The 12,462-nt window shown below is 31.9% G+C and overlaps 1 protein-coding gene across 2 annotated transcripts in view; it reads right to left on the bottom strand.

Moving 5' to 3' along the window:
• Nucleotides 1-965: 965 nt before the first annotated feature.
• LOC131061615 ((+)-neomenthol dehydrogenase) overlaps nt 966-12,462 on the bottom strand; it is a 74,701-nt gene continuing 63,204 nt past the window's right edge. The window contains exons 1-6 of one of the 2 annotated variants that reach the window (XM_059220143.1): nt 9,248-9,273; nt 9,032-9,121; nt 3,716-3,985; nt 3,541-3,621; nt 1,545-1,718; nt 966-1,451 (exon numbers count right to left, since the gene is read on the bottom strand). In XM_059220143.1, the coding sequence (XP_059076126.1) occupies nt 1,068-1,451; nt 1,545-1,718; nt 3,541-3,621; nt 3,716-3,985; nt 9,032-9,121; nt 9,248-9,250 (1,002 nt within the window). In that variant the 5' untranslated portion in view covers nt 9,251-9,273 and the 3' untranslated portion in view covers nt 966-1,067. Of the gene's footprint in view, nt 1,452-1,544; nt 1,719-3,540; nt 3,622-3,715; nt 3,986-9,031; nt 9,122-9,247; nt 9,274-12,462 lie in introns of those variants that run through there. The other variant, XM_059220142.1, reaches the window with a different exon arrangement.

Here is a 12,462-nt window from a genome sequence, read left to right on the forward strand (position 1 = left end):
GCAAAGGTACTCTGAACATAGATGGAAAATTTACAGCACATGATGTATACTATGTGGATGGACTAAAGAATAATTTGCTAAGTGTGAGTCAAATGTGTGATAAAGGATACAAATTCACATTTAACTCTACTGGTTGTCAGATAAGAAAAGATAGTACCAGACATATTGTTGCAGAAGGTAAAAGGACATATGGAAATGTTCACAATCTGAAGGAATGCTTTGAGTCCCAATGCATGATGGGACAAGTAGATGAGAGTTGGTTGTGGCACAGAAGATTAGGCCATATAAACTTTGATAATATGGTTAAGGTGAGCAAGAAAGGTTATGTGAGACATATACCACCAATTATCAAACCAGCAAGTACTTTTTGTGATGTATGTCTAAGAGGCAAGCAGACTAAGGTAACTTTCAAGATCAAAGAACATAATACCTCAAGGCCCATATAAATTGTACATAAATATTTGTGTGGTCCAACCAGAACAAGAGCTTTATCTGGTGAGAGATACTTCATGTTGTTCATTGATGATTTCTCAAGAATGACATGGGTCAATTTCCTACATGACAAATCACAAGCATATGAGAGGTTCAAAATATTCCAGAAGATGGTTGAGAAGGAAAGTGGATGAAGCTGCAAGAAAATTAAGAAATTATAAAGGAGAAAAGATGAGTTGTTTAAAGCTATTTACATTGTATTATATCATTTATTTTTAATCCTGATATTCATAACGAGCCTCTTGTTTTTATCAAAATTTATAGCATACCATCTATGTTATCCCATATTTTACTGAATCTCTTATACATCTTCAAAATAAAAAGAACTCCAATAAAGACATCAATCAAGAGACATAAATTAAAAGGGTTTACTTCAACTATACAACATATCTGTCAAGCATTTATGTTAACTATTGGGTGCTTGCATTGTGCTTGGTAGAATTTGTTTATAACCAATTATTGATGATTAACTTACATAAACACATATGAAAACTTATATTATTGAAATTCATTATAGAATATGGAAAGTATCTCCTTTATGAGAAAAGTAGTTTCAGACTTAGAAAGAAATTCATTTAGAAGCCGCTAATCTCCTTTTCAATAAAGTATTTACCAGAAGGTCCACCAAGAGGAAACAAAGCTAATTTCACTACATTTTGAGCACCTTCACTTGGTGATAGGTCTCCTGTATCATATGTCATTCCAGTTCTAACGTATCCAGGATGAATGCAATTTACGTACGCCTTATCACAAAGCTCACGGGCTAACAGACGTGTGTATGCATTCATACAAATCTTTGACATTTTGTAGGCGGAAAATGGGGTTGGCCATCCTTTCTCTTCCAAGTTTTTCTTTTGCTTGACATCGTCTAAAAACTGACTTAACATGGAATCCAGAAATTCCTCACTAATAATATCCATGTCAGAAAGTTGTTTTTGTAGCACTGGATTTGGCATCATCTGTCAAAACATTTGTAAACATATATATAATGCATTCACACATTATATGATTGAAATATTATTATTTGGAGCTGTGAAAAGAAAAAAGAATACCTTGAGAAGCCCATGTAAAGAGGAGACATTAACAATTCGTGGCCGGTAAGACGATTCCCTTAATAATGATAGCAAGCCTTTCACAACTCTCTTTGTACCATAATAATTTATATCAATACATGTTGTTACACTTTCATCATCATACACAGAAGTTTCATTCGATGTTCCATAGAACTGCAATGTAAAGGCAATATTGAGCAAATTGAATAAGAAGATAACTCAAATACAATTTGAATGGTGAGAATAGTTTGTGTATTCTTTCAGTGCACAATTGGCATCTTCCTTACATCAAATGAACGAGATACATAAATGTAATTAATTAATATTTTGAAATAAAGAGTGTATCATTTGAAAATGAAAATAATATGACTATCTTGAAAAGTAATAGAAAAAATAATATCAAATTTGAAAATCATATAGATAAAAGATAAGAGTTCATCCACACCTATATAATAAAGTAATTCTATGAAACATCTTTACCCTTCCAAAAAGAAACAAATAATTATAATATCACAATGTCATAAAAGTAATAAAAGAAAGCCAAGTTGTAAGAGACACAAAACTTAAAACTAGGGGAGATTCTCTATCATCAAGGTAACCCCACACTCTAAAGTAAATCTCTTGCATCATCAATAGGATCTCACCCAATGAGAGCATTTTATTCATGTGCCTAGGGTTCATTATGAAGAACCATTGTATGTTGAATAGCATCAATTTGTTAGCTTAGAAAAATCCACCTTATAATTCACCCATGTTGGTGGGAAGATGTTGAGGAGAGATTACCAACATTAGGAAACTCACTAGATTGATATATGTGGGGACAAGACCAACCTACACATTGGCTAACTAGACGATAGAGCAGCCCTCTACAACTATTGAATGGTGGTAGAAGGAACTTGAGTCACTATGCCTTTAGTGTAGTTAAGGTGACTAGGTAGAGAAATGCATGGTCATACTTAATTGGCTAGTAGCACATCTAAAATAAATATGATGTACAAGATGTACACCATTTTATTTGACTTCATTTTGATATAAGTTAATCCTATGATTTGTTTGGATGTGTTACTACAAACATAAGTGCAAGGAAATGAAGTTGCATTCAAAGCGTCCTACCCATAAATGCTTCTTGACCATTGGGATAATGCATCTTGTATGGTCTCTAAAGTTTTATTGACTTGTCCCTCTAATAGAGGTCAATCCCATCCAAAAGAATAGTGAAGTGTAAGATGTCATAATGCTTTTATACATGATTCTCAAGCTTCTCAACATAAATCTCATGGTTGTATTGTGTGTGGATGGTCTCAAGTTTCCTATTAGCCTATAACTTCCTCTCAACCCCATAACAAAGTTGATTTAGGTTGGCTAGAAAGTTGCAACTCTCATCTTACACTGATCATTTATCCTCCAAAGGTTGTCAATCAACTCCCAAAGATGTGTAGGATGATCGTATTAATGATAATGATTTTACAACTTGAAAACTTCCATATTTGATGGTCAAAGTAAACATCATGTGTGGAAATAAAATGATTGTGTTCTGCCTCCTACAACTAGTTTAATAATTGTTGCTATTTAGAAACATGTGATCATGTTTTCTTTTCTAATATGTTGTTTAAAATTACATTTTGTACAGACTATAATATGTTGTTAAAAAATTTAACAACTCTATACAACTAATGTAAAAACATTATTATAGGGCAAATGGTCAGACAAGCAGAGAACGTGACTTTCATATTTTAAGGCCCTACAGCATGGAAAACTATGCTTAGCATGTGCACTGAAATTACCAATTCATCTGGCATACCTAACATGTAGCGTATGAATAAACTATCCCCAACCCCTGCTAAGTCATCTTAGAGGGCTTGTGATCTTTGCTCTGTAAAAACCCAAGTGTTTGAAGTCTACATTTCAGATGACAGTGTTTATCTCTCTTGATCATATTCATGGGAGATTCTCTTCATAAACATGCAAAGATTGTAAAAGTGTATACCCAACTCACCAGTAATTGGCGCATATCCACCCCAGCTTTTTCCATCACTTCCCAGTTCATGCCTTGCCCTGCCACTGCTGCGTTGTTTATCTGATAAAAACCAGAAAATTACATCCCATAAAATCAAACAAATACCCTTCAACGGAGCAAGACAAAGATAAAATACAAACTCAAAGACTTATACCAAAATATCTAATCCTCCAAACATGGTTTTCAACCATTGGGCCAGATCTGAAACACTTTGGGAGCTCTGCACATCTAATATGTGAAAATGAACATTACCAACTCCTGCTTCACCCAGATCTTTCATGGCAGCCAACCCATTCTTCTCGTTGCGACACGTAAGCACAACAGTCATGCCCTTGCATGCCAGCTGGCGAACGATCTCTAATCCTATTCCCCTATTGGCTCCTGTAACCACCGCTACTGTTTCCTCACTCCACCATTTCTGATCCTGTGAAAAAACAACATTATATTTTTGTTAAAACATTCACTTATGCAATCAATCGACTGAGATTAAAGCACTTCCAAATCTGTATGGAAAATAAGTGTTGCTTCGATTCCAGAATGTTACCATTTTGAGGATATTGTTCGTAGCTTAAGCTAATTAAGCTCCACAAATAGATCCGGAGATCTCTTTTGATAGAGTTCGTGTAAAAGCAAAACCTAGGGGACATTACAGACTCACATTTCTTTCGAGTTGCCTAAGTATTTATTTCTTATCAACTATTCTTTTCACCTGAGCTTTATTTAAATATTTCTTTAGTTGTTTAGGAATTTGTTTTTGTGCATTTACGTTAACTTTAAGAAATTTAGGCTAACATTATTTAAGAGAAAGAATAGGTTTTTGAAATAAAGGAGGGGTTAAAATTTATTCAAAGTAGAAGAATAACAAAGAAAGGGCATCAAACAACTCTACCAAGATCTACTAAGTGATTCAACTGATGAGACAAATCCAAGGGTCATTGACCCTTATCCATGATATATCAATTATACATGTGCTCAGAGGCCCATTTGGCCTGGCAATCAACAACACCATTCCACTCCCTTGGGATATGCTTGAAAGAAACAGAAATCAAAGAATCACTCAAATGAAGAATCTAGTTAACAACTGAACTCAACTGCCAACTAACATCTGCAGATTGTTGCCGAGTCAACAAATTCACCACCACCTGAGAATCTGATTCACAAATGAGCCTGCTCCATCCAAGAGCATAAGCACACTCCACAACAAATAAAATGGCAAGAGCCTCCATCAAATTGTTAGTATAACAACCTTTATAAATAGAAAAGAGAAACAAAATAGTCCCCGAGCTATCTCTACCAATGCCACCAATGCCAACAGGACCAAGGTTACCCCGAGAAGACCTGTCTGTGTTGATTTTCAAAATACATTGTGGAGGAGGACACCACCTCCCCACCCGATCTATCTTTCAAAAAGGCTATCTATTGAATTGTTTAAATGCTTAATTTTAATAGACTAAAAGGACAAACCTTTGTCTTTGTTGAGTTGTCTAAGAATTTGCTTTTCATCAATTCATGTACAGTTTAATAGTGCATCACTATTTACTATGTTATTAATCATCAACACTCTCAATTTCTTCTTACAATTTTAAAAATGTCATGGGCATCATACTATACCTTTATATGTACCTTTCAAGTTTCTAAATTATCGTCTTTATTAATACACGTGCATTTAGATTGTTAATAGTTTTGCACTAGATCTTTTCTAAGTTTCTTTTGAAAGCTAAAACACTTCCCGAAACATTCACAATTCTTCTTTCTTTATTGGGAACCTATAAATATATTATATCCTTTCCTAATAATTTAAATGGCCTAAACTCATTGCAAAAATCCTTAAATCATTTCACTCAACACTTCACTTTGGTATAATAAATTCATACCCATGTCCTACACTTCAAGTATAATTTAAATTTAGTTTCCCACTTATTGCACACCCCTAGCCATCTCTATCCTAAGTATAAATTTCACAAAAATATCAACTTTTTATAACCGTTAACTCTGCAAGACCTTACACTACATTTGTGTACATTAAAATTTTATTTAATACCTCATTAAATTTATTCCAACACCCAAATATATACTTGAACTATATGTATATAATTTTCATACTTTGTACATTATTAAGAACTATAATTCCTTATCTATTCTATTCATATCACATTTATATGATGATATTGATTGTAATAGTTCATTAAATCTTTTCCTATTTGTTTGAGCATATAATATTGACTCTATCAAGTTATACTACCTCTCTTATGATCTGACACTAATTTATAGATGTGTTGAACAAACAAAAATATAGTGGAAGACCAACTTTTCTAAGATACTAAAGTAATGAATTCCAAAAATAATGTTGATGTTATAGAGGAGGGAAAGCCACATATTTATTTTAAAGATTAGGGTCGACACAGAATTAGTATTATAGACAAAGCCCAACTCCATATTCTTGATGAAACCCAAACTTATAATTATTTGATATTAGAGAGGGATCTCCACTACTCCACTATACAAATACATAAATAAATTTTATTAAATATATCAAGAGAAAAAAATTAAAAGAAGGATATGCACCATTTATTTTTTATTGATAGAGATAATATTATGCTGAACGTTTTGATTGAGTTACTTAAATCTCATTAAATATAACTTTCAAGGAAATATTTGAAAATCTCTTCAAACATGTGATATAATTTGTAAAAAAAAATACTATTAATTATATTCAAACATGTGATATAATTTGTAAATAAAAATACGGTTAATTATAATTAATCCTAGTAAGGGGCATTGCTATTGTTAGGTATATATTTAAACAAAAAGATTAGAAAAGACACGTATAAAAAGTTTACAAAAAGTTTAAAATGTGAATAAAGGTTTTAGTTCTTTTAGAAAAAAGAGGTCATTGTATTGATAAAAGAAATTTAAGAAGAGAGGTGTTGACTTTCATTTTAAATACGCAAAATCTGGAAATAATCAAATATATCATTTTTAAATGAAACTAGATTAAATAAAAAATTATATCAATACATGTGAAAAGGAGAATTGTTTTAGAATAATATAAATATGGAAGAAAATTAGCCATTGATGTGCAAGGTTGACCAAATTGATTACATTGAATACGGCGTTAGGGAGTTGACCTTAAATTTCTATCACGTGCATACTCATCCTCCATGAATTATTAGAGCTCTGCGTTCTTAGGGATAGAATTAGATAAATTGTTTATGAACATGCTAGACATTGGTTGGAGATACAAAAAAATGATATACAAATAAAAATATAGCAATTATATTTGTCTACAGCTAAGCTAGCTTAATATGGAATTACCATGGGGATTTTCAATATTGTTATCATGGTTTAATAAATTACTTCAATATGATTTAAATAATCAGTTTATACAAATGTAAAATATTAATAGAAAGAAGATAGAATCTGATCAGAAGAATTTTATGAAGAATTTTTTGAATTGTATATTTTTTTTTAGTTTAGTTTATCTATATGTTAGTATTTTGCAATTTTGAAGGTCTTAAGGGCATTTTTAGCCCCTGCCAAAAATGTGGGTCTACATCTCTTGGAGACCTTTCCAACGAGATCAACGACTCGTAGTTTCGAGTCCCGAGTAGAAAGTTATGTCTAGTTGAAGTTAGGATAAATTTTCATATAGTTTTTTGAAAATTTCGTAGTTTTTAGATTTTATTATGTAATAAACAAATGTGACTATTGGGCTTCAATTCTCAAGAGGTCTCTGTGACCCTTGGAATCTCATGAACTTCTATATTTTGGATTTTCGAATGAAATAGATTATTTTTTGGCTTGCTTCAATTCTATGATTTCTGGTTCTTGTAAATAGAATTTACAATACCGCAGGTTCTCACTCAGGTGTTGTCATCCGAATCCATTATTTGGATCAGAACCACCATAAGATAACAAAAAGATTGATGCATAAATTAGGAGCATAAGAATGAAAGAAACTCTAGATGAATAATCTCACAATGTAATATTTGTGTGAATAAAAACTTTAAAACTAAAATCCACAAAAAAGAGAGGACAAGAACATATTGTCATTTCACACACTCCTTTAAGCACCTGCAAACAAAATTTTCTTAACTTGCTAATTTCCCCACATTACTACTAACTCAAAGACTATACATATATAACCTCATGAGAAGTTGCACACCAAAAACAATTATAGGAATCTAGATGGTTTACCTAACAAATACTAACTAGTTGCTAGTAGATAAATAGTAATTTTAATTACATTTTTGTAAATAAAAGTTACCACTTCAATAAAATTTAAATGGTAAAAAATAGTTATCATTGTCAATAAAACCTTCATTCTTTATAAATGGTTTACAAACAATATTAAGATTAACTTAATACAAAAAATTTGTAAGATAAATGACACACGAATCCTAATAATCATAAAAATCATATTGAAATCTTGACAAACAATCAAAATTGAAATGAAAATGAATCCCATATTAAATATTCTACCAATTATTAGTCTATTGGATGACTTCCTTTGATCACTTACCATATAGACCTCTAACTGGTGTTCATTGGGTTTGCTTAAAAAAATTCAACATAAACTTTATGACCCTTCTAGATCTATTCATGAATCATCATATAAACATTTCTTCCTTCTTTGATAGGTATCATAATCAATTCTAAGAGATTTCCACAATCCATCATGTTCAGAGTGTAGTTTTGGATTCGATTGTGTGTAAGATTTTACACACAATCGAATCCAGAAACCCAGAAACTACATCTATCATGGAATGTGATCTGAAACGTTGATGCAAAAATCTTACACACAATCGAATCTAGAAACCCAGAAACTACATCTATCATGGAATGTGATCTGAAACGTTGATGCAAAAATCTTACACACAATTGAATCCAGAAACCCAGAAACTACATCTATCATTGAATGTGATCTGAAACATTGATGCAAAAATCTTACACACAATCGAATCCAGAAACCCAGAAACTACATCTATCATGGAATGTGATCTGAAACGTTGATGCAAAAATCTTACACACAATCAAATCCAGAAACCCAGAAACTACATCTATCATGGAATGTGATCTGAAACGTTGATGCAAAAATCTTACACACAATTGAATCCAGAAACTACACTCTGAGATATCATAATGATTACAAACCAGAGATTAACCAGTACTCTTTGCTTTGTTGAGATGACTTTGATGATCTAAGGTCGTACAGTATAGTAAATTATGCTTAGCCTGTGCACAGATATTATCAAGTCCTCTGGCATAACATGTACCTTATAAATAAACTATACCCAATCCCTGCGTAGAAGTTGCTAAGTCATTTTAAGACAGCTTGTGATCTTTGTTCTCTAAAACCCCAAGTGTTTGAAGTCTGCCTGTTGGATGACTGTGTTTATCTGATTTACTCATATTCATGGAAGATTTTCTAAGGAAGGATGCAAATTAAAAAGGTGTATATTCAACTCACCAGTAATTTGCGCATATCCATCCCCGTTTTGTCCATCACTTCGCAGTTCATGTCTTGCACCGCCTCACCAATAATTGGCGCAGAGTTTATCTGTTTAAAAACCAGACAAACAAATACTCCTCAACTACCTTTCAACGGAGCAAGGTAAACGCAAACTCAAAGACAATCATATCATTAACAAAATATCTAATTCTCCTAACATGCTTTTCAACCAACCATTTTGAAGACATTGTTCGTATCTCAAACTAACCTGCACCAATAGATCGAGAAATCTCTTTGTATAAAGTTCCAGTTACGTCCTTCTTACGTTGTTTAAAAAATTGTTTCTAATCAATTTTTTTTCCTATTTAAAGAAAAGGACAGACTTAATTCTTTCTTGAGTTGTCTTAACTATTTATTTTTATCAATTATTCTTTTCACCTTAATTTTATTTAAGTGAAAGTACAAACTTACATCTTTGTTGAGCTGTCTAGATATTTATTTTAGATTGATTTGTTTTGGTCATATTTAAAGGAGATAACAAATATAAGTCTTTGTTGAGTTGTTTAAGAATTTATTTTTGATCGGTCATTATTAGTTCATATGGTTAGACAATACTAATGCATTCATCCTGTCCAATTAAGTCTCCAAGCATGAACCAATAGGAATGCAGAATTAAAATCTATTGACTTTTTTCCTTATGTTTTTATGCATATCTATTTTTTAAGACATTTGCAAATTTCATTTATTTGTATTTCTATTGACTCGTAGCAATGTATAGCCTTATTGACTCATTTTTAAATGTGGACAACTATGAATACTGTAGTGCATAGTGTCACATTGTGATAGTGGGCAATTTGCTCGTGCATAGTGTCACATTGTGATACTGGGCAATTTTCTCGTGCATAGTGTCACATTGTGGTAGTGGGCAATTTGCTCTTTTTGGAACCAGCTAATAAGTTGGCCTTTTTTGCAGCACTACATTAAATATGTAGTAGGACAGTCTTTGAAGCTATTCCCAATGCAATTATTGGTTGCATTGGAAAAGATGTAAAAGAAAGAATACATAGTGTAATAGACAAAAAACATGTGATGAGTACTCAAGTGGGCTAAAAATGCCAAATGCAAATCAAATTTTAAGATGCTTTCGCTTTTTAAGAAAACAATACATGTGACCAAAATTACTTTGTATGAATGTACATCAAATAGCTGATTTAATTTATTGCTTTTTGGCTTTTTGTGTAAACACTATGATTTGTGATTGATAGAGTGTTATAAACCTTATTGTAAATAATAATAAGTTACTCAAAAACTATTAACTATGTAAGATAAAGTGTGCATCAATATTTTCGCCAATATAATTATATTATCATATATTATATCTTTTTGAAAAAAATTATACATATTACATATTCACATATTAGTTTTTTAATATTTTACTTTATATTAACTTAAAAGTTATATTTTAATTTTGGTTTATAGATTGGAATTTTTTTTTTAAGTCCACAAGAAAAATTAACATGATTTTTTTTTAAAATCAATTACAATCATTTTGTTGTTTGCGAATTGGCAAGTTGAGGAAAATTAAAATTACCATGTAGAATCCAACTCAAATTTTTGATAGATTTAAAATTTTTGTGCATATGACAAAGTAGCTCTTTTAGCAAGGTCTCTCTAGATTGTTCTCTCCAATTCAAATTATAGGATGATTTTAAAAATTTCTGCATATGACAAAGTAACTCTTTTAGCAAGTCTCTCTAGATGGAATAGATAAATAATCTTACTTTATTGCATATAATCTATTATTTTTGTCATATGCATATAATAGTGATCAGAAATAAGTTAGAGTATTAAATGTTTTAATCTTTAATTAATTTTTGTTCTCATATAAATGTAATAGCCTCTCAATACTGGATTGTCTTTTCGATTTCTGATGAGGACATAAATGTAGTGGTTGTTCTGCTTCTTTGAAAGCTTCTAAATAAGCTCAATTCGAGTCCAATTGCAGGGAGTTAGAGAGTTATAGAGTTATAGAGTTACAAGAATACAACTCTTAAGACGAATTTGCAAAGCTATGACATGCATATCATATGTGGAGTTAGCCAATTTGTATGTTCTCATGAAGTCCACAGACATACACTCCTTCACAAAATTGCCTAACTTGTACGGGCTCGGGCATACAACTCTTTTTCACAGAGTTTGCCCAAATTGAATGGATTTCGGGCATATAACTCTCTTTCACAGAGTGCCCAAATTGGATAGATTTTAGGCATACAACTCTCTTTTACAAAGTTTGCCCAAATTGGATGGATTCCGGACATACAACTCTCTTTCACAGAGTTTACCCAAATTGGATAGATGAATTGACAAAATAATTTAGATCAAATACTGTGATTTAATTGTCTTTTTGAAATAGAAACCTAGAAATATATTTTTTAAATTATGTACTCCATGTGTCCGTGCAATTATTTATTTTACTTCAATTCATTATTTTTATAGTGCTGGTTGATTTTGCCTCGGACATTTCAGAGCAATCAAGATGTTTTCTTCGAGTCGAGAGGTTTTCTTCCTTTGAAGTATGAAGTTAAGCATCGTCCTTCTTTCCCTAAAAAAAATGATTTAATATCTGCAGATTCATTTGATATAGTAGAAAATACTTTTGCTCCATTTGGAACCCTTCTAGGACCAAGAAAATTGTTATTTGTGTTATCATTAGTTTCATTCCATGTTTTCAAGGATTTGTCAATGTATTTTTTAAATTTGAAATATAAAATTTTATCCCCATTAGCGATGGTTTACATTTTCATAAATCTCCAAGGAAGAGTAACCCATTTTTCCAAGGCTACTGCTATTGTGAGGCCATAATTAGTTTTCACACTATTAATATATTGAGTTGTGAAACTAAAGATCTAGTTGATCTAGGATCTTTGAAGGTACTGCACTCTATTGTTCACATAATGTAATGGACCAGAGAGTCGTCCTCAACCAGAATCCTATGCCCATCCTTCTGTCTTACAGGCGTCCTTGACACTGAAATCTATAACACAAGAAAAAGTGGACCAACAAGTCAAATTGATATATACTTGGGAAACCAGATTATGACTACTTACACAAGTGCAGAAGATTGGTTGATGTGCATATAGTTTTAACCCAGTTGTCTTTAGTTGATGAAGTCTCATGTTCTGTTATGGTTTTAGCTTATACAAAGAAAGGGAATGCATTGGAGGCCTTCAAGTGTTTTGTGAAATGCAGAGAGTAGTTATTAGGCCTGATTCATTTACTTTAAGTGTCATTTTTTTTGGCTTGCACTATGATGGCATCTCTACAACTAGGAAGGAAAGTCGACGAAAGCATAATTAGAAGTGGGTATCGATCAGATGTTGTTGTGGGGAGTGCGTAAAAATTGAGAGTATAGAGGATGCACGCAAATTGCTTAACAAAATTCTTGATTC

The sequence above is a fragment of the Cryptomeria japonica genome, chromosome 4, assembly GCF_030272615.1.
Source record: "Cryptomeria japonica chromosome 4, Sugi_1.0, whole genome shotgun sequence".
In the NCBI taxonomy this organism is placed as follows: domain Eukaryota; kingdom Viridiplantae; phylum Streptophyta; class Pinopsida; order Cupressales; family Cupressaceae; genus Cryptomeria; species Cryptomeria japonica.